The sequence below is a fragment of the Myxocyprinus asiaticus genome, chromosome 1 (assembly GCF_019703515.2).
Source record: "Myxocyprinus asiaticus isolate MX2 ecotype Aquarium Trade chromosome 1, UBuf_Myxa_2, whole genome shotgun sequence".
In the NCBI taxonomy this organism is placed as follows: Eukaryota; Metazoa; Chordata; class Actinopteri; order Cypriniformes; family Catostomidae; genus Myxocyprinus; species Myxocyprinus asiaticus.
The window spans coordinates 10,362,385-10,385,541 of NC_059344.1; the positions used below are offsets into that span (position 1 = coordinate 10,362,385).

The 23,157-nt window shown below is 39.3% G+C and overlaps 2 protein-coding genes across 2 annotated transcripts; one reads left to right on the forward strand and one right to left on the reverse strand.

The window, feature by feature from the left end:
* Positions 1-5,574: 5,574 nt before the first annotated feature.
* On the reverse strand, positions 5,575-10,411 carry mesd (mesoderm development LRP chaperone). Its single transcript, XM_051694342.1, has 3 exons — positions 10,225-10,411; positions 7,279-7,511; positions 5,575-6,053 (listed from the first exon to the last, which is right to left on the reverse strand). The coding sequence occupies exons 1-3, from the start codon at positions 10,375-10,377 to the stop codon at positions 5,819-5,821; spliced, it is 621 nt and encodes a 206-aa protein (XP_051550302.1). The 5' UTR covers positions 10,378-10,411; the 3' UTR covers positions 5,575-5,818.
* A 4,151-nt stretch (positions 10,412-14,562) lies between these two features.
* tlnrd1 (talin rod domain containing 1) lies at positions 14,563-18,676 on the forward strand. The gene has a single exon (XM_051706022.1). The coding sequence runs from the start codon at positions 16,046-16,048 to the stop codon at positions 17,108-17,110; it is 1,065 nt and encodes a 354-aa protein (XP_051561982.1). The 5' UTR covers positions 14,563-16,045; the 3' UTR covers positions 17,111-18,676.
* The last annotated feature ends 4,481 nt before the right edge of the window (positions 18,677-23,157 follow it).

The following is a 23,157-nucleotide window of genomic DNA, read 5'->3' on the forward strand; positions in this document are numbered from 1 at the left end:
ACTTTTTTCCCCTCACATCTTTTGAGTAATACTGTGTGTAATATTTGTTGATATCCAATAAACTGTAAATATTTAACTGTTTAGTACCACCACAGAAGATTATATGTATAGTTGTAGAAACCAAGGATTGGATAAATGACACTCATGTAATTATTGGCTATTACATAAAACCACAACATAATTTGAGTTTTAAAAAGTAACTCAATGATAGACTGTAACACAATAACAGAATTATTGGGCCAAAAAGAACACAACCAAGCTGTTTTCTGTTTTGTAGCACTGCAATAGGCAAGGTAAAATTGCCTTCTCAGTTTGGAACGATATGTCATATTACACAAAACTGTGTACTGTGGGTGTACCAGGCGTGTACTAGGTGCAGGTACCATTTGGATGAACTTGGGTCGTGGCCCACCTGTATTTATGTGCCTGTTTGATTGTTCCTGTTTCAGGTGATTGATGAAACTGGCAGCTTTTTATTGCAGTGTACTGTTGGTTCCAAAGCACCGCTTCTCACCAACACAAAGCCTTTTCAGTAGTCTCAACAGTGAGGCTTGAATGTGTTTCAACTTAACACTATAAAACAAGCACATTGGGGATTCATGGTATGCATCTACACACTGTTCATGTTGGGGTGGGGACCATGAAGATGTTTTCACTTTTCAGCAAGTGGTGAGGAAATATGACCATGGAGGCCATACCAGACAAGGCTGGACCCTGCATTCTGGAAGTAAACTCAGCAAAAAAAGAAACGTCTTCTCACTTTCAACTGCTTTTATTTTTAGCAAACTTAACATGTGTAAATATTTGTATGAACATAAAAAGATTCAACAACTAAGACATAAACTGAACAAGTTTCACAGACATGTGACTAACAGAAATGGAATAAAGTGTCCCTGAACAAGGGGGGGTCAAAATCAAAAGTAACAGTCAGTATCTGGTGTGGCCACCAGCTGCATTAAGTACTGCAGTGCATCTCCTCCTCATGGACTGCACCAGATTTGCCAGTTCTTGCTGTGAGATGTTACCCCACTCTTCCACCAAGGCACTTGCAAGTTCCCGGACATTTCTGGGGGGAATGGCCCTAGCCCTCACCCTCCAATTCAACAGGTCCCAGACATGCTCAATGGGATTGAGATCTGGGCTCTTCGCTGGCCATGGCAGAACACTGACATTCCTGTCTTGCAGGAAATCACACACAGAATGATCAGTATGGCTGGTGGCATTGTCATGCTGGAGGGTCATGTCAGGATGAGCCTGCAGGAAGGGTACAACATGAGGGAGAAGGATGTCTTCCCTGTAATGCACAGCACTGAGATTGCCTGCAGTGACAACAAGCTCAGTCCGATGATGCTGTGACACACCGCCCTAGACCATGACAGACCCTCCACCTCCAAATCAATCACGCTCCAGAGTACAAGCCTCGGTGTAATGCTCATTCCTTCGACGATAAATGCGAGTCCGACCATCACCCCTGGTGAGACAAAACTGCGACTCGTCAGTGAAGAGCACTTTTTACCAGTCCTGTCTGGTCCAGTGAAGGTGGTTTTGTGCCCATAGGCCACATTGTTGCCGGTGATGTCTGGTAAGGACCTGCCTTACAACAGGCATACAAGTCCTCAGTCCAGCCTCTCTCAGCCTATTGCAGACAGTCTGAGCACTGATGGAGGGATTGTGTGTTCCTGGTGTAACTCTGGCAGTTGTTGTTGCCATCATGTACCTGTCCCGCAGGTGTGATATTCGGATGTACCGATCCTGTGCAGGTGTTGTTACACGTTGTCTGCCACTGCGAGGACAATCAGCTGTCCTTTCTGTCTCCCTGTAGCGCTGTCTTAGGCATCTCACAGTACGGACATTGCAATTTTTTGCCCTGGCCACATCTGCAGTCCTCATGTCTCCATGCAACATGCCTAAGGCACATTCACGCAGATGAGCAGGGACCCTGGGCATCTTTCTTTTGGTGTTTTTCGGAGTCAGTAGAAAGGTCTCTTTAGTGTCTTAAGTTTTTATAACTGTGACCTTGATTGCCTACCGTCTGTAAGCTGTTAGTGTCTTAATGACTGTCCACAGGTGCATGTTCATTAATTGTTTATGGTTCATTGAACAAGCATGGAAAACATTGTTATACCCTTTACAATAAAGATCTGTAAAATTATTTGGATTTTTACAAAATTATCTTTAAAATACAGTGTCCTGAAAAAGGGATGTTTCTTTTTTTTTTTTTTTTGCTGAGTTTATTAGGCATATATAGGATTATATAAATCTAAATATTTTCTTACATGCACAAACAGTATGGAAACTATGTAAAGGACTGTGCCTTAGGCCCTTGATCTTAAAGGAATATTCTGGGTTCAATACAAGTTAAGCTCAGTCGACAGCATTTGTGGCATAATGTTGATTACTACAAAAAATTATTTTGACGCGTCCCTCCTTTTCTTTAAAAAAACCATAAATCTTGGTTACAGTGAGGCACTTACAATGGAAGTGAATGGGGCCAATTTTTGAACATTAAAAAACTCACTGTTTCAAAAGTATAGCCACAAGACATAAACAATACGAGTGTTAACATGATTTTATCATGATAAAATCGCTTACTAATCTTTTCTGTGTAAAGTTATAGCCAAAGTAAAGTTATAGCCAATACAATGGCATGCTGTGGCACAAAAAGTAAAGAATGATTGACTGATCTATTACCACTTAACAATGCTCTCTTTCAAAGTGGGGCAGTGATTCTGCTTCTACTTAATTCATTTTCAGTCTGACTGATTCCAGATCAGTTCATTTATGCCACATCTTCCAGATACAACCTTCTCCAACACGCTTCCATGTAAACTGTCAAATAAATCAGATAACAGATATTCTGTATTGCAACTGAGCCGAGACCGCTCATGTACAAGCTTGTTGAATGAAAAGACATACCAACAGGCATTCCATGAAAGAAATGAGTATGAGAGAAAAGGTGAAAATGTGGACAGCCAGGAAAGGAATTTTTTGCCTGTAGTTTATCTCTTTATCTAGACTGAGGGGGTCTTGATTCAAAAGAGGGTTTAAAGGAATGTTCCGGGTTCAATACAAGTTAACCTTCATCAGTGACATCTGTGATAACGTCAATTACTTCAAAACATATTTTTGACTTGCCCTTCAGTTTAAAAAAGCAAAAATTGTGGTTATAGTTTAATGGACTTTGAATACACATTTTTGGGAAAGGCACTTAGAGGGCTTGAAAGCACTGTGAAGCTTGCATTTTTGTTAAAGCACTTACAGGAATTATTCAGGAAAAATGTATTATTTGAACTCAAACTTTTCCTATTTGAAGTGGGGCTACTTTTGTAGGTGAATGAACGTCTGGTTCTGCATTACCAATGCAATTCCCGTGGTTGCCATTTACTCTATGCACTCAGTGTTGTACTCTCACCAAGCACTTTATTAGGAACATTATGATCCTTATAAAGTGCCCGGCATGGTCCTCTGCTGTTGTAGCCCATCCGCCTCAATGTTTGACATATTGTGCATTCTGAGATGCTATTCTGCTCACTACAATTGTACAGAGGGGTTATTTGAGTTACCGTAGCCTTTCTGTCAGCTCGAACCAGTCTGGCCATTCTCAGTTGCCCTCTCTCATCATCAAGGTCTTTCCATCAGCAGAACTGCCTCACTGGATGTTTTTTGTTTTTAGCACCATTCTGAGTAAACTCTAAAAAACACTAAAAACTTTGTGCGTGAAAATCCCAGGAGATCAGCAGTTACATAAATACTCAAACCAGCCCGTCTGGCACCAACAATCATGCCACAGTAGCATAAAAAAAAAATCCACATTCTGATGGTTGATGTGAACATTAATTGAAGCTCCTAACCCATATCTGAATGATTTTATGCATTACAATACTGCCACATGATTGGCTGATTAGCTAATCGCATGAATAAGTAGGTGTACAGGTATTTCTAATAAAGTGCTCAGTGTCTGTGTCATGTCCTTTTTTGGTGTCCCTGCACATACCATGCAAGCTGAAAGAGTAGATATATTTACACAGACAAGTTTAGTAAGTGATTATATCACACTAGTCTCATGTTAATGGGTTAGTTCACCCAAAAATGAAAATTCTCTTATCATTCACTCCCCCTCATGATATCCCAGATGTGTATGACTTTCTTTCTTCAGCAGAACACATCTGAAGAAAAACAGAAAAATATCTCAGCTCCTTAAAATGAATGATCTGACCTCTGAAGCTCCAAAAAGAATAGACAGTCAGTAAAACTGTCATCCATACGACTCCAGTGGTTAAATTAATGTCTTCTAAAGCAATATGATCACTTTAGGTGCGAAAAAATACCAATATATAACTACTTTTTAACTATAAATCATCGCTTCCGGTGAGCAGCAGTATGCACGTTCAAGAGAGGGCAGAGTTCACGTGGTCTCTCATGTGACGTATTCGCACTGGCATATCACAGACGTAATCTCACGTTTTTCTCTTGGTTGAGACATCCAGGATAAGCACACAAATGCACCACTGAGTAAAGAAACAGATAAATACAGATCTAAACCAAAACCAACAAAGCTTCTGTATAGCATTGCTCCTCAGTTGTAAACAGTGCTGCTCTTCCGATGTCTCGCACGTGCGTCAGTTCTCGTGTCTCATATCCCAATGCGATTATATCACATGCTCAAACCGCTGCTGACCGGAATCAATGATTTAGAGTTAAAAAGTACTTAATCACTTTTGGTGCAAAAAAGATCAGTATTTGTGTTGCTTTAGAAGACATTAATTTAACAGCTGGAGTCATATGGATGATGTTTATGCTGACTGTCTGTGATTTTTGGAGCTTCAAATGTCTGATCTCCATCCACTTGCATTATAAGGACCTACTGAGCTAAGATCTTTTTCTTCAAATGTGTTCTGGTGAAGAAAGAAAGTCATACACTTCTGGGATGGCATGAGGGTGAGTAAATTAGAAAATTTTCATTTTTGAGTGAACTATCTCTTTAACATTTGTATAGCCACAAGATTGAAATATTATACATGTATTTCAGACCTTATTCACGCTAGCGCCATCTTTGATTAATGGGAATGACAACGAGGCTCTGAGGGATAGACTTACAGTCTCTTCAATGGGCTGTACTGCAGTTTAAAGTGTTTTTGGATCATTCCGCGGACAAAACATTGATAAAATATCTGTCCAAGAACATTTAGTATACAAAGAACTCTACACAACATGAGTTGTGGAAAATCAGATGTGATCTAGGAGCTTTATACCACCTGTGCCACTGAAGAGATGGTAAGTCTATCCCTCACGGCCTCATTATCATGCCATTAAAAATCAAAGATGGTGCTAGCGTGAATAAGGTCTGTATTGCATTGCCCCATATATTTCTATTGTAAGTGAGGGACTCAAAAAACTGAGCGAAATCTTGAATTTTATGTCCTTCATTGTCTGGATATCAGCATTGTGCCACAAATGCTGTCAATAGAACTTAACTTGTACTGAACATTCTTTCAAACACTATATTTTTTCTGCATTTGAAGACAAACGGACATGAACAGAGATGTTTGACACCAATAATTAATACAATGCAAGTAATTATAAAAATGGTTTATTCTTGAAATCATTCCTGGGCATCCCGTGAAAAAATTAGGCGAGTCATAGTAATACAGAAAAAAAAATTAAACAGAGCTCTAAATCAAAGATTGATGATTTAATTTCAGTTAACTTTATTCAACCTCTAGTGACCTTGGCATCGAGTACACTGGTAACACCTGTTAGCGAAACTTTTCTTCAGTCCTGTGTTCTATAAAGACATTAGGCCTTGGAGGCCTGTGTATCATAGCTCCTGCTTGCTTTTATTCGCTTGGTTGGCTGCTTTCTTGCCTCCTTTCTTCTTGGTCTCATTTTGTTCCTTCCCCTTGCCATCTTTCTTGGCAGCTATCCCAGGGTACACCTGTCCCTCCACAGTGACGTCCTCGCACCGGTCCTGAGCCACCAGGAAGTCTTTAATCTCCCAGGCATAGCTCCCGTCACGCAGCATGAAGATGACACGGTTAGATCCCACTACAAATCTGATCAACAAAAAAGGTAACTACAGAGATTCTGCTTTAAAGGAATATTCCGGGTTTAATACAAATTAAGCTCAATCGACATTATTTGTGATATAATGTTGATTACCACAAAAATTAATTTTGACTCGTCCCTCCTTTTCTTTAAAAAAAAGCACAAATTGAGGTTATAGTGAGGCGCTTACAATGGAAGTGAATGTGGCCAATTTTTGGAGGGTTTATAATTTTAATAAAAAGCTTATAATTTTATAAAAGCACTTACATTAATTCTTCTGTTAAAACTCCTGTATTATTTGAGCTGTAAAGTTGTTTAAATTGTCATTTTTACAGTCATTTTAAGGTTTTAGGGTTTGTTGACATTACATCGTCATGGCACAAAGAAAAGGTTAGTAATCAATTTTATCACACTAAAATTATGTTTACACGCATATTGTTAATGTCTTGTTGCTATATTTTTGAAATTGTATTTTAAAGTTCAGAAATTGGCCCCATTCACTTCCATTGTAAGTGCCTCACTATAACCCAAATTTTTGCTTTTTTTAATGAAAAGGAGGGGCAAGTCAAAATTAATTTTTGTGGTAATCAATCTTTTGCCACAAATTCTGTCGGCTGAGCTTAACTTGTATTGAACCCGGAATATTCCTTTAAGAGATCGAAAATAATTATTTTTTTTTAGGAGAGCTTCAAAACTGATGGTTGTTCTTGGCTATCTAATTCAAGTCACATAGGATCCCTAATTCATATCCATGATTAATGCCTCATGAAGACAACACAACACACATGGAAGTCCACAGCCTGTATATTTTTGGTTAAGTGTAACATCAACACACTTTTCAAGCAAAACATTTCACAAAAAGATGTTTGTTAGGTTTCAAATTATACAAAAAGAGATATGTTGTTCAGAATGAAAAAAAAAAGGGAAAACTTTCTAGTTTTCAAAGGTTAGTAGTGGAACATGTCCTTACTTAATGTGCTGAACTACATCTGTGGGTACTCTGCTAGAGTAGCCTGTGTGAACTTGAGGGGAACTGACTTCATACATCCACTAAAAATCACCTTGCACCCATTGGTTAAGTCAATGCAAAAATGACTCAGACAAGTGAAGTTAGCTTGAGAAGAAAAGGTCAGGCATCAATTATTTGCAATGGCATCCAGACATTTTAAGAATGACTTTCATGTCCAAATACTTTTTGGGGCCACTGTATCTGCATAGAAATATGGTTGATACCTCTGAACATCAAAGTTGGCATTGAAGAGGCTTCCCTGCCACAAGCTGGTTATCTCTTCCGTCTCTTTCTCTGTCGGACTTCCTGACACAGAGGCAAACACCATCAGGGTCTTTCCTTTCTTAGACATCTTCAGGAGGTCTTCTGGTTTGGACGCATCTATTTTGGAGAAGTCAATGGGTGGAGGAGATCTTTTGTGCTCGGGTAAGTCACCCTCCTCAATGTCATCATCTTTCTGCAACAAGTTAAAGAAGCAACACATTGAAAGAAAATCATTTTTCAGGATGTAATGGCAAAGTTTTAATCAACAGTCTCATGAGAATTCGTCACAATACTACAAAGCGGCTAATTCGTACAACTTACAAAAACACAGTTTTGGATTAACAGAACAAATGCCACATTGATAACTACAGAGTCATTGTTGAGTCTTCACCAAAATGGCATTCAAAACAAGCCTCACAAAACCCAACTAATGGATTTTTGGTGTTCGACAACATTCTAAAAAAAAATCGGCTTAATTAAATTGCTAGCATTGATGCAAAATAGGAAGCGATACTTTATATCTCATCAATGCTTTTGCATATTTACACAAAAAGTTTCATTTATCATTGCCACAATGCCCTGATAGAACCAGATAAATTGTTGACTGGCTGAACATTATTCAATGATGGATGATTGTTATCTACGTCAAGCCTTTGAACTACTTTTCCTTAATTCACCACCGGGGGTGCTATGACAAAACAAATCTTTTCAGCCTTACAAAGTGTGCTTGGCCCTAAAATTGCTGCTGGCAGCTATATGTAATATTTTATTCTTGGTCCTTTCAGCCACCACTGCCAGATCTGATTGCACATTTTTAAGTAAAAAAGCTTTGTCTTATGAACAAATTATTTTTAGGGATGCACCGATCCAATACCTGGATCGGTATCGGCTCTGATGTTTTTAGACGGATTGGGTATCTGTCCGAAGAGCCATGTTAGTCATGGTCGTTACTGTCAAGCTCCAGAAAATTACATAAAAGACCCATAAAAGCACCAATAAAAGCATGACTATTTTTTCCAAAGTCTCTTGAAGACATGCGATAGCTTTGTGAATCGCAAAAGCTATTTTTAACTAAACCACTTTTTAATTATAATAAGTAAACATATAGTCTGCATGCGCAGCACAATTCAATGAATGGTGCTGCTCTGTTGACAAACACTCATAGCAAGCTTGCTGGGCACGTGATGATGCGCTCCACACAACTTACACTCAGATGTAGACACTCAATAGTTCGGTACGCTTGAATAGTTCTGTACATTGAGAATGACACTGGAGGAGCCTTTCACCAAATTTTGAATAAGAAGCAAATTAAACTACTGTGGACTAGCCCACAAACAGACACTTACAGGACTTCCTGGAATGTTCCGATCTTCAAAATAAAAGCCCCAGGGTTTTAAAGTTAAAGGTGCATGACTGAAATATATTAATATTGTATTATAATCAATAATAATAATAATAATTATTATTATTATTATTACTATTATTATTATTTGAGTTCCAAAAAATAGAGATATCTTACAACTAAAGTGAACAAAAAAAGAGATCTGAATCCTTTGATACAAGTAAAATATAATGAATATATATAATGAAAATATAAAAAAATAAATGACTTCTTTTCTATGGAAGACTTTCACTGGAACTACTGTTAATTTTGCTGCTACATTATCCAGTTATCAATACTTTTTTCTTAGTAGGCTACACCTTTATAATGAAATAATGAGTAGTTAGAGGTTAGTGTTTATTTCCATATAAAAGAGTATCCCCAATTATTTCCACACATTTAGGTATAGATTTTCTAAACTTATTTAAAAAAAAACAACAACACTGGTATCGGATCGGTATTGGCCAATACTGAGAGCTCAGGTACCAAAATCAAACAGGGAAAGAAAACGTGGTATCGGTGCATTCCTAAATCTTGTTGATGGTGTGTTACAAAAAAAGTGTCATGTTTACACTCTCACCTTGTGAATGAGGGGTTATAAAACTGCAAATCAGCTCAAACTTTTAACTTTGTTCATTGTAGATTGATATTCTGCAAACATATGAAGCCAAACATTTCTTCATCTTTTACTTTCACGTCTTCTTTGTATTTTAAATGCCATTTATGTCTAAATTCACGTGGCACCAATTTACTTTTTATTTTTTTATTGTTATGCAGATAATTTCAGTGAACCATGTTCGTTCAAGTTTAACATTTAAAAGGTAACCTTTGTCCCTATAAAATGTGTGAATGAGACTTGACAGTAAGAAACACTATGCAATGACTACACAGACAGACAAGAAATGAATAAGACATTAAGAGGTGACTTTGACTTTGTGCAAGCAAGGCCAGAATTCACTGTCCTGTCTGTCTATCTTATTATACATAGAAAAAAGTGTATTACAACTGAACACAAGAAAGAATAAGACAATTGATACTTTGGAAATAAATGAATACAACAATGACGAAAAAGACACACAAAAAAGAAAAAAGTTAAAGAAAAAAAGGGGGTAAAAAAAGATGTCATCAAAACAAACTTGTCTCTAATGCAATTAAACAGCAACACAAAACATATAAAACACATGTGACACGCTTGCGCCGACCAAACATATATTAACAATCCTCTTGTCCTGAGAACACAGTTCAACCTTCCGATCAAAATCAAAGTATTTTTTGGCTATAGTTGATACACTTGACTCAGTGTGTGTCATGTTGGATTTATTGTGTTCAAATGTTTATCCAAAAGCTATCACAAAAACATTAGCATACTGTTTTATGTTTGGAGGACATAATTAATTAGCCCGTTTTGAACTAGACATTTGACTAAAAACTTTATTTACTTAGATACAGCTCTAGTGACAACTTCCCCATGCGACAAGCCCCGTTCTCCCCTGCAGCAGCGCGTTCTGGTCCATTGTAAACATACCTCCCACTCCTCCAGCAGTCTTGCCATATCAGCATCATTATAATCCCGTATGTCCTTTTTCTTCTTAGCTTTTGTGTTTGTACAATGCACCGATATGAATAACATAAGAAAAAGAAACACCGATAATGTTCTGCAGCTGACGGGAGACGCCATGTTTAAACTTGGACCTCGCTGATTGGATGAAATCTTTCATCTCGTCATAGGATTCTGGAGAGGGGCGTGTCGTCCTGAACAAATAAATAAATAAATAAATAAATAAAATAAAATAATTTTATATGAATATATATATTATCAAAACAGCCTGCCATTAAGCATTATGCTGTCTCAAATGTATTTGCATTAGTTTGTATTTGCATTAGTTGACAAATTTGCCCTAACTAATGCAAATACTTTTGAGACAGCATAATGCTTTATGAGTACCAAATTAAGATCAAGCTTATTTAAAATAACCACTTTAGAAAAGGGCTCATCATTTCTTGTTTATTTAAATCACGTTTGGCATTTCATAACATTTCAAGTATTCGATGAACAAATGAATCTCCATTGTGATTGGATAAGTCACTGTGAGCCCACTTTGAACATTTTTCATAACAAATCTATTCGCCCTACTTGTGTAAACAATGTGTTTTATGGGTGGCCCTTAACCCTTGCAACAATGGGTCTTTTTACCCCAAATACTATCCTTTGACTTATTAGATGGTTAAAAATGATTAAATATTAGATCAAATAACCTCAGAATCAACCTTTAGATATTGAATGCAATGATCTCATGGATCAGGAATATTTTGTGGTTCATAGTGACAAACAGGAGTTAAGGAAAATACTAGGGTAGTTTTTGTTGCTATTTAGTTTTTTGGGAGAAAATAATATCAAATGTGCCTTTGACCCCAGGGTGCCTTTAGCCCCCTGGGGTTAAAGGCTTGTAGAGCTGTTCTCTTTTTTTGGGATGTAAAACTTGGCTAAAATAATTATTCAACGTATCTGATACAGTATGTATGAACCTTCAAAATATAGCAAGATATTGTATACATCTAAAAGTTCTTCTTAATGAGATAAGACAGTAAAAAAACTGGTGTTCTATATATTCAGTTGAAGAGGACAGAAAAGTATGTGCCTTATTACAAATAGTTTTGCTGTATCGGTTGCATTTACTGGATATCTTTTATGAATGAAATGAATGTATATAATATACTGTACCTTTTCATTAGAAATCATTTGTATGGTAGAGTTCAAATGCTAGAAATGCATGTTGCTATAGTAGCAAATGCCGTAACCAATGCAGAAAAGGCATGACATGAGGTGTATTATTATGACATGGCTGAGTCAGCAATGTGAACTCTTGATACAGGCATGTGACTTCAATGGTATGTTAATGAGACTAAGTGGGTTCAGAAGCCTTACAAAGTTCATAAAGGCTATAAGCCTTAACATAGAACCTAAAACTGATCAGAAATTAGAGTAAGTAGAATATTTTTTTCCATGGGTATTACATGACTGCTCACTTAGGAAAAAGTGTAATAATACTGCTTGATAGTGAATAAGAAAGGAACAAGCACAAACATTTGAAGCTTGTTTAGTTTTACAGTAGTAAAGGCAAGAGGTGTTCTTCAACAAATATTCTGTGGAGTGGGTTGGACTCTTTACCCTTTATGTTCTTTTTATTTCATTTTATTAATTTTTTTTCTCCCCTTTTTCTCCCCAATTTGGAATGCCCAATTCCCAGTGCGCTCTAAGTCCTTGTGGTGATGTAGTAACTCGCCTCAATCTGGGTGGCGGAGGACGAATTTCAATTGCCTCTGTGTCTGAGACTGTCAATCCACGCATCTTATCACGTGGCTTGTTGAGTGCGTTACCGCAGAGACGTAGCGTGAATTTGGTTGCTTAGGAGACCTGGCTGGAGTCACTCAGCACACCCTGGATTCGAACTCGCAACTCCAGGGGTGGTAGTCAGCATCAATACTCGCTGAGCTACCCAGGCCCCCTACCCTTTATGTTCTTTAGTTTGGACACCATTCTATTGCAGAACTTGCCTTATTGATGAATTTGTTCAACCTGTTAGCATGCCCAACTGCAGAACAGCACAGTTCCACATTGCAGACTACATCCTACTACACACGTTGAACGACTACTACTGTAGTTCAGCTCTGGTCTCTCTTATAATGAGTTAAATAACATACACATTATAAATATCTTAAAAGCTATTTTTATATCCATTACCTCCAACGAATGAAAATAGATACTGAGAAGCACAAGAGTCTTAAAACAAGCCTGTTATAGCTAAATTATTTTGATACAAAATTAACAGGTAAGGACAATAAAACATACATTCAGTTGCATACTGAATTACTTCATGTTCTTGCAGCTCACTTCAGTGGCTGGGCCTCTCTCTCTTCTAAAGTGGTTGTGCATGGGACGCAAGTGTGAGGCTCATTCAACAGAATCTGAACTGTTTCCTCTCAGGACACCCCACCCAATGGCACAGTGCCCCGCGCAGCTGTACAACATGCAGTATTGCAGTCTCAGCCCCCAGCCCAGATCTTACGCACTACATACAAATGTTTTGTCTAATCCAGTAGCTTTATTCAGTTAGAATTTAATAAAGACCAAACAAGGTCTACATTAGGGCTCTACATTGAATATGAAGAACATCTTTTGCTTTAAAATGGTCAATGGACTTTTATAGAATGCAATGTCAATGAATACGTTTTGAACCAGGGTCTCTATTAGCATTTATTAGTATTTCTGGATGTCCTTTATACACGTTTTTATTATTATTATTATTATTATTATTATAATTTTGCAATATTTAGATTCAGCATATTTGACCCCTGGTTCCATTGCTTATTAATGTAAATGCCTGGAGACCCCTTCCCATGTTTGAAGAGTGAGAGTTTTCTGGGAACCGGCTCCTCCCTGTTGTTTCCTATTGGCTCCTTCACATTCCCAATGTCTGCTTTTATCCAATGAGAAGTACTTCACTGTGTTTACATCAGTTTTTGCAGCATGAATCCTATTTCCCTTCCCAAGATGAGTATGCTGTTTTCAAGATAGTTTGGGTGTTTTTGCGAGCCCGGTAGGGTGAAAAAAATTGTAAGTGATTAATATGAACTCATGGTGCATTCAAAGGTCCTCCTGGAAGTTCGTAGTTACAAGGTCGGAGATCATTAATATGATGTTATGTGTGTTCAAGTGATTTAAGTCGGAAAGACAGACTCGAAGTTTCATTTTTCTTTCTCTCTTTTTGAATTTGCACTTACTGGCAAAGCTTTTTTAGTACCAATGCAACAAAATGAAGAGCAAAGGTGTAATTGATTCTTTATATACCTATTTTATCATTCCTGTGCATCCTCATATATGATAGGAAATGTAGTTTTGCTGCACAAGCCTGTCGCTTCATAAACCAGCTGAGCATGAAAAACTGTATTTTCTGACAAACCTTTCGTTATTCTTTGTTAACAGTAGGCTACGGAAATGCAAACAAACTGAACTGCGCAGTAAAAGTACAACCAACACACTCTCACGGTGAAATCGTCAGGATTCGTACGACTTTTCTAAATTTGGCTAATTCATATGATATCGTGCGACTGCACTCGTTTGAATTCCTACGACTTTCACTACAGCCAGTGACGTCGCTGGACATCGTTTCCATCTAATACGCAACAGTTACTTGCTTCTGTCACACACAGCAGCTTCCTATCATGTTTACACACTCTACTGATTGGTTAAGTTTAGATAAGGGGTTTGGGTTAAGGCATAATATTAATAAGTATGCCCTTAACACCTGGGGTGCGCAGAACTTGTGATTACTTCCGCATTAGATATCCGGGAATTTGCACGTGATGAAGTCGTACGAGTTTTTGAACAACATTGTGCCAGACCATAGGAAATAGCCGAGTAGTAAATGATGTACGACTTTTCATGAGTACAACTGAATTATTACCAATAGCAAATTGCTTCCACCACCATTCTTAAATGGACACACCCCAAACTCGGAAATCTGGGGATCAACAAAAATAGAAAACAAAATTAAAAAATAATTAAGACCCTCTGCACAAATACGTATACTTACCAACAAACTCTAACAACTCAATGAAAAAGATATTGAATAAAGGCAATAAAATAAATAAGGCTATTTTGACAATGAATCTTTGTTGATTGTAAAATTTCTAAATGTCATGAAGCACTTGAAATGTTATACATCAAACATTGATATTTAGCAGCAATGAATTAGAATAGAAAACGAACAACATTTCAGTCCAGAAATTGCATTCAACACGAAATAAATAAATACTGCCGGCGTTTCCACTAAACAAAAAATTTGTTTCTCTCTATGCCGCTCTGAATGCGAACATTGTGAAAGTATTAAATACCCACACGCGAGAGTACCTGTTAGATATACAGGGAAGCGCAAACTGGAAAAAACGAAAACAAAAGAGAGGAAACATAATGTAATTTCCCTGGAAGCGGCTGCTCTTTGGGTGTAACTTTTGCACTCAGACCGGTAGAGTCTCACGTCGGGGCCTCGGGAAACGATGACTGGTGAGGAATGAACGCCACTTTTTACGCGCTGAACATTACCTCAGACATATAAGCGTATCGGTCGAGGAGCTGGTGAATTTAAACGAGTGATTTTGCTTCACGTTAATGCTCTTTGACCTGGACTATTGGTCGTAGAGTGCTCAAAAGATTCAGAGTTTGAGGGAAGCTAACAGGCTATTCAGCCACACCCTCCCGACGCTTCCTGATACGCAAGATGTAGCGGGAGACTACAACCACCGTAGGAGAGTCTCAATAGCGACCGAAGTTCGTTACCGAACCCCCTTGGTCGTGGAAACAGCAACAAACCTGTCAAGCGTTAAAGAAATGGTAAGGAAAAGTGAAACTCTCTGCGACTGTACAACCGTTGCTTTTCTGCTGAGGAGGGAGTATGGACAATAGATATGCTCAAGGAACTGAGTTTGCCCAAAAAACTTGGATTGTGTACGAAAAAGAAACGGCTGAAAGCCGTTTGCGAGCGTTTTATGGATTTTGGAGGCGTCGTGGGATGATGATGCAGAGGTGGCGGGGCGCTCGGTCGGCGCTCGCGCTTTGGTTGGAGGGTCACGCGTGTTCAGCTATATGGTCATCGCCATCCTGCCGGACATTAATTTAAATGCATTTATGTCACGATTTAAGAACAAAACAATGTTGGATATACAGTGGAACCGATTAAGCAAGCCAGAAGTTTGCAGTTCTGGAAGTCTGTCCGTCAACCTGCACTTTGCCTACATTTGGGCATCCTCTGATACATATGGCACTGCAGTAGCCCTTTAAAAGAGTGTTTATGGTTTCTTGCATTGTTGGAGCAACATTGACAGAAGCAACCTGTGAAACTGATCCCCACCCCCAGTTTGGGCAATTCAGAGTTTTTCAATTGAAGGGATATTTAATTATAGCTCTCCTGAGCCTCTTTTTGCCCACATTTGCTTAAAAAAATTTTTTTAATTTTTTTTTTCAGTTTTACTTCTTTCATGAGAAGACAGGCCTTTATTCTCACAAGAACACCGAGTGAAGTTTTATATTATTATGCGATAGCAAATGTTTACTCAAAGAAATAAGTGTCTTGTGTGTTTTCAAAGAAGCTAATAGTGGACTTTGTCAATATTTTTTGAAGGACATTATAGAAGACTTTTTGGCCAGTTTTTACTCTTCCCAGAGAAGGTGTGGGAATATCTTTCAAACTGAAGAAAATGTTACATATCCGCACAAGTCAGCGTGTGTTGTATTCTTTATTTTGAAAAAGGAAAAACAAAATTTTAAACATTAGTGCGAGAACCCTACTATGGCTAGTAGTGGCTCGGGAAAATCAGATAGCGAGGTTCCTACCAACATCCTTAGTGGCAGCTTGCAACAAAGGAAAAGACTTTCATCCATCTGTGACGCATGCAAAAGCAAAATGCAGCTGGTGGCAGACCTGCTCCTATTGTCCAGCGAGACCAGGCCAGTGGTCCACTCCGATGGCCTGCCAGTAGCAGAGACTTTTGAGAAATGTCGCGACACGGTGATCGCCAGAACGAAGGAGTTGTCCATTATTGTTCATGACATTCAGAGCCAGCTCAACATGGGCAAATTTGTGGAGGTTGGGGACCGACTAGTGGAGATGGGCAACCTCGTGGTCTCACTGACGGAGTACTCGGCACACGCAGCATATTTGGCAGCTGTGGAGACCCCAGGCTCACAAACTGCTGTTACTGGCCTGGTGGACCGCTATAAAGTCACCCGGTGTTGGCATGAAGTGGAGCAGGCCTGCAACATTCTCCGTCTGACGACTCTGGCTGACCTGACGCCACAGCTCCTTCTGGAGTTGTCGCAGAACATCCTAAAGAACCTCACCACCCTTACGGACGCATCATCTCTGGCCAGTGATAAATCCAAGGACAAGTTTGCCAAGGAGCAGTTCAAAGCCAGTGTCAAGTGCATGAGCACGAGTGCCACAGCTCTCTTGGCATGTGTGAGGGAGGTAAAGGCCTATCCCAGTGAGCTGACCCGCAACCGCTGCGTCCTGTTCAGCGGACCACTCGTGCAGGCGGTGCACGCCTTGGTAGGTTTCGCCACCGAGCCGCAGTTCCTTGGCAAAGCAGCCAGCATCACCCCCGAAGGGAAGGGGGTGCAAACGGCCATTTTGGGCGGAGCCATGAGCGTGGTGTCGGCATGTGTGCTGCTGACCCAGGGCCTCAGGGATATCTCTCAGCATCCCGAGAGCAGCTCCCAGATGCCCATCTACCGGGAGCGACTGCGGAACTCTGCTTGCGCCGTCTCAGATGGATGCACGCTCCTTTCTCAGGCACTAAGGGAACGATCCTCACCCAGAACTCTACCGCCAGTTAACTCTCATTCTGTGAATTAAACTCCTTAACATACACAACACCAACCCCTTGGCACATTATTTGAAGTACCAAAGAATCTAATCAGGTTTCCCCCCATATAGTATGACCCTATTGAATAAGTAGTGTTTGTGTCTACATTAACTCGTCATGGCAGACAGCTTTACTTATCTTGAGGTCAGAAGAGACATTTATGTTTTTTTTTTTCATTCTGGATGTGTGAGAAAAAAAAATAACTTTACTAAAACTGACAACTATTGCAAATCTATGTTACCCTCTTTCGGTTGAGAATTTGGCTATATAAGTGGTTACTCAAATAGAAGAAGGCTTAATAAAATGAAATTGAAAGTTTACCTCAGTGTTTAGCTGAATGGATGTCATTGAGATGTGTAGAAATCCAGAGTTGTGCTCATGCTTGTGTTCCATGTGTGAATTTGTAATGCGTAAAAGCTGCTGTGAGTGTGTGCCACAGGTTTTACACTATTTACAAAACGTACAATTATATTTTAATGTGCTGTGTTTTTCTTTTTCTTTTTGCCCATCCCCTAATTTTTATTTGTATTTTTTATTTTAATCATGCATGTACTGGAGTATTTATTTCAAGTTATTAAAATGTTGTTTCTCCTGACTGTTATTTTGAGACCTCTCAGTCAAAAGATTAAATGACTTGATTATTCTAAATCTACAACAGAGGCAGAAAGTTTTCACTGGATGGTCCAAAAGGCACCGTAGCTGATTGTGTCCCAATAATAATAATAATTATTATTTTTATTTTTTTGTAAGGTTGTTCACATGACATTTTTTCAATGTAGCCAATTTCAGATACAGGTCTGAAACAGTGGCGTAGCCACGGGTGTGCCAGGGTGTGCAACTGCCACCAAAAACATAAGCTTGCACACCTAAATGAACTTACAGGCTTTTTGATGCTTAATTATGTATGTAATGGTGTAAAATGCATTATTATTCTGCTGAAACTTCAATGCATTGATTAGGAAATGTAATAATCAATTATAATGACCATAATAATTCCCAATGTGTTATAGAGACTATCTCAGATTACACACGCACCCGCACAAAACTGAGGAAACAAGCGCACATTTTAAATTATGCTACTGAGTTCGGATTTATGCCTCATTATTCATAATTGCATGTGTCCATATGAGCAAAATAAGTTATTTGTTGTTCTTTTCTTCCCCAATTATGATATATTATGCATATTGTGGAATATTTGGAGAATATGCTTGAAAAGGTAGGCTATACTGTCCTGCGTTTTTACTACTTTTTATTGGTTCAGTAAATATTCCCCTGATGATATGCAAATCTATTGCACATAATCAGTGGTCTACTTACCGTCTGTTTGCATCATGTCAGACGTGGTATTATCACGCATTATTATTTATAATGGCTTAATAATTAACGTAACAGCATTATTTTTTTTATTTTTTTTTTATTATGGACCAAACCTCCCTCTAATCCATAAATAGAAAGAATGTTCAAAAAAGGTTTTGAATCTTCTTACAGTTATGCAACACAATGCATTGCTGATTTATTTATTATTCACAATGAAGTTTTTAAACCAATGACTACAACTAAAACCTGGTGTATTTTTGTAAATTGTTCTATACTGTGCATATTTCTTTAGCATATTTTGGAAAATAATGATGAATTGTTCCAAAACATATATATTTTTTTAATGACAAATATTTTATATATTAACAGGCCTACCTACTCTATTTAAATTATATATATATATATATATATATATATATATATATATATATATATATTTTTTTTTTTTTTTTTTTTTTTTCTTATTTTTTTTTTGTCATTTAAACATAACACAGAGCTTACAAAATTATGGCCAAAAAGATATTGATGCAATGGTTGTTAATGGTCATTTTATTATATTTCACTTAATTGACCCTTCGCTAAGCTCCACCCCCCTTGGCTACCCTTGCTCACTCTGACAAGCTCTGCAGAACTCCCCACTGGAATGAATGGGAGATTGCCATGAAAGGCACGGTATTTGGCAAAATATTCTCATAAATGAAATGGATAATATTATTATGTGGGCTTTGTAAAGCATATTTATCTGATGTTTTCTGTCACGGAAAGAAAACTGAGAACCTGTTCAAAGCGCTTGTTCACTCTATCACCCAATGAACAGATCCGAGTCACATGATGTGAGTGAAAAAAACATTTGGGCCACATTCAGCTGCGGTGTGAACGGAACCAAATGTTGCTGTAGATGGGTAGCGTTTGAGTCAGTTGCTGATGCATTTCTCATAAAGGATGCGTCCTAGCACTCATTGAAATAAGAGAAAATCTAGCAGGTTCATTCAGTCTACAATAATAATAAAAAAAAATTGAGGAATTATAAATATTATTTAGTAAAGGATTTAATTTTGTCAAATAATTTAATTTCAGTTTTTCCTTGCACTACAGGCGGATAGGTGTAGTTAAAACTAATAATCCCTTTGCCTTTGAAGAGCTCTTTTGTGCAAAAGCTACCTTGACTAGTTCCTGATGTGTTCCATTTGTTATCATAGGCCTCGATAAGCCTCCTGCTTCCTTCATCTCTAAACTCAATGTGTTTGAAGTCTGGAATGTTTATCTCTATTGCCACACAGGGAAGTATCTTGAGTGTCGAGGTATATCCCACACATTTCCTGTAGACTGAAAACCACTGATTACACACTTACATTTTGAGTTTTGGCAGATTTCAACAAAGTATTGTATATCTCAGTTTGTTTCACAGGTATAGTTAATGAGGAGATCTTCAAGTCTCTATCCAGTTTTTAAAACTTAACTTTACCTATATGCCAACCAAGGTCATGAAACTTCTAATGCCCCGATTAAATGTAACCACAAAATAATATTAATAATAATTATTATTATTATTAAAAATACAAATGTAATCTATTTTTGTGACATTTCTGTGACAGTTTAGCAAATTTTTACACCCTATATATATATATATATATATATACACACATATTTTGATGTATTTGATATACATTATATACATATTATATAAATTAAATTGTGGTTGTATTTGTTGTACTGCCTTTGATTTATTTTTCTAAAAACATTTTTATTACAGTTACTTTTTACTGTAAAAATGTATTTAAGTAATGGGAATTAAAATTAGAATCATCAGAGAATAATGAGAATTACAAAAAACATCATAAATAAGATGACATTAAATGTCTGGATAATGTTTGTGTGAAATGTGCTTAATTGGAAAAACTTTTATTTTGTTATTGATACACACAGTATATATGGGTGATCCAGTCATGTTTTCATGAGATTCAGCCATCAACTAATTTGGCACTGTTGTAAGACCCTGACTCCTGCTGCAATCTCTTTTCATGCTAAAAAAAAAAAAAAAAAAAAAATGCACAACAGGAAGCCAAATGACCTCTGCTATCAGGAGACACTTCCTTTAAAGCACAAAATGTTGGAGTAATAATTTCAACCCAGGTTTCGCCCATTTCCTGCTAAAAGGAGAGAGGTTTGAGCTCTTCCCTGTCCTCTTATTCAAGCAAGTGGTTCCCCTTGTGTGTTGTGAGAGTCTGTCTTCTCACCCAGTCATCCAGGATCCTGTTTCAGATTCATTATTATGAGATCATCTTTCACCCTCAAAAGCAGGGAAATGTATTGAGAGATGTGAGAGAAAGGGTGTTGTATCCACTGTTCAGGAATGTTAACATATGATGGAATTTGATTGACATGATAATGCTGAAGGGAAAGAGCAAAGTTTGTACGTTTTTCTCTTTTAAATTGTGTATGTCATAATTCATAGACAAAACTCAGAATATTACCAATGGAAGAGTCCTTGATGATAATAATAATAATAATAATAATAATAATAATAATAATAATAATAATAAAACTACAAATATGTTTTAATTTTCTAAAGACAATGTGAGTGATGGACATGCAAAACTCACTGCAACATGTTCTATACAGTATGGCCGCTATTGCGTCTCCGTTTTATTGTCTGGCCGATGAAAATCTTAAGTCTGACTGAAAAGCTCACACCTGTCCATTTTGCTCCAATCCCTAACTCTAAGCAATAGCAATAGTGATGCACCACTAATACGAAATCTACCATAACTATGCATACTATATAACTATGGCAAGCCCCAGTAAATTTGTGGTCTAAATTGCTGCACACATGTATTTGTTTTGGTGATATTAATATCCTGCTTTCCAAACCTCAAACCTTTTTACTTTATGCAAGTCACTCATTTGAGTGTGTGGTAAGTGCAGAATGACATCAAACTCATTATTTATAGAGAGAAACCTTATCAAATTGCAGACGTTACCATGAAGCTAACATGTTACTTCAGGTACAGCACATCACAGTAGGAGAAAATGGACAGGTATGGACAAACACTAGGTTCCCTATCTGTCACTCACTCGACGTTGGTGTCGATGTAGTGACACTAGGGGTCACTCTTGGGAGCCCGAGACACCTCTGGTCTTTGATAAAAGGCCAATGAAAATTGGCGAGTGGTATTTGCATGCCACTCCCCCGAACATACGGGTATAAAAGGAGCTGGTATGCAACCACTCATTCAGATTTTCTCTTCGGAGCCGAACGGTCATGCTCATTGAGCTGAATACTACTGTTCATTCACCTGCTGGATCTGACGGCGCATTTCAGCGGCTTCTCCCTCCTCTGCACTGGTGCACTGCAGAGAACGCCCCTGGGCGCTTCGGCAGAAAAACTAGAGAGTATATTTTCTGAAAGAGCATTTTTCCCCTCTAAAAGAGTATATATTTCTCTAAAAGAGCGCACACACGGAACGTCTTTTTAAAGACGCGTCTTTTTAAAGATGCTTTTCCGATTGTGTGTTATTCCTGGTTGTGCTCGTTATCTCTCGCCTTCTAACGGTCACGATCACTGTCTTTCGTGTCTGGGCACTGCTCACGCGGAGACAGCGTTCGTGGATGGTCACATTCTCATTGCGAGAATATGTCCATGGCAACGTTGCGGTCGCGGCTCGCCTTCGTAAGGAAGCGAGCCACCCCAGAGGCTCCCGCCTCGGTCCTTTTACCCACGGGTTTGAGGCCAGCGCGGCTAGCACTGGGGGCGATTTGGGGACCCCAATGGGACCGCCTCCGCCGGGTATCCCCCCGCGGAACTCCCATCCCCCAGCACGCTCGTCTGCCCCGATCGGGCTTCCGGGTGAGTCCGCCGGCTCGTCTCACGGCGAGTTCGACCTCTTATTCGGAGCCCGCGAAAGTGATGAGCTCTCGAGCGCAGCATCGGAGAGCGGGCTCGTCCAGTCGGAAGCCTCGGCTGGGCTCCTCCCTTCGGGGTCGATCGCCCAGTCACAGGCTGACGCGGAGATGACGACATGCTTTCCCGGACAGCCGCGAGCGTCGGTTAGAGTGGATTTCACCGCTCTTCCCTGAACCCTCGCGGCTCTGTGATTGGTTCCTGGGCTCGCGGCGCCGCTCAAAGCCACGCCCCGCCCCGTTCCTTTCTTCCCGGAAGTGCATGAAGAGCTGACAAGATCGCGGGAGGCACCTTTTACTGCCCGGTCCCGATCTTTTCAGCTTCCCCGCTCTCACTACCCTCGATGGTGGGGCGGCCAAGGGTTATTCAGCAATCCCTCGGTGGATAAAGGCGCTTGCGGTGCACCTATGCCCGCAGAGCGCCGCCACCTGGCGTGGGTGCCCAAAGCCCCGTCCAAGGCCTGTAGGTTTACGTCGTCTCTGACGGTCGAAGCCTACGGCGCTGCTGGACAAGCCGCCTCCGCCCTGCACGCCATGGCTCTCCTGCAAGTCTGCCAAGGCGCTAAAGGAACTGCACGAGGGTAGTTCCACCCCGGGATTGATGCAGGAACTGCGCTCGACGACCGACCTCGCTCTCCGAGCGACGGAGGTCACGGCACGGTCTCCCGGGCGGACGATGGCCACACTAGTGGTCCAGGAGCGCCACCTTTGGCTCAACCTGGTCAAGATGGGTGAGGCCAACAGGACACGATCCCTTGCTGCCCCCATTTTCCAGGCGGGCCTATTCGGCGACACTGTCGAGGACTTTGCCCAGCAGTTC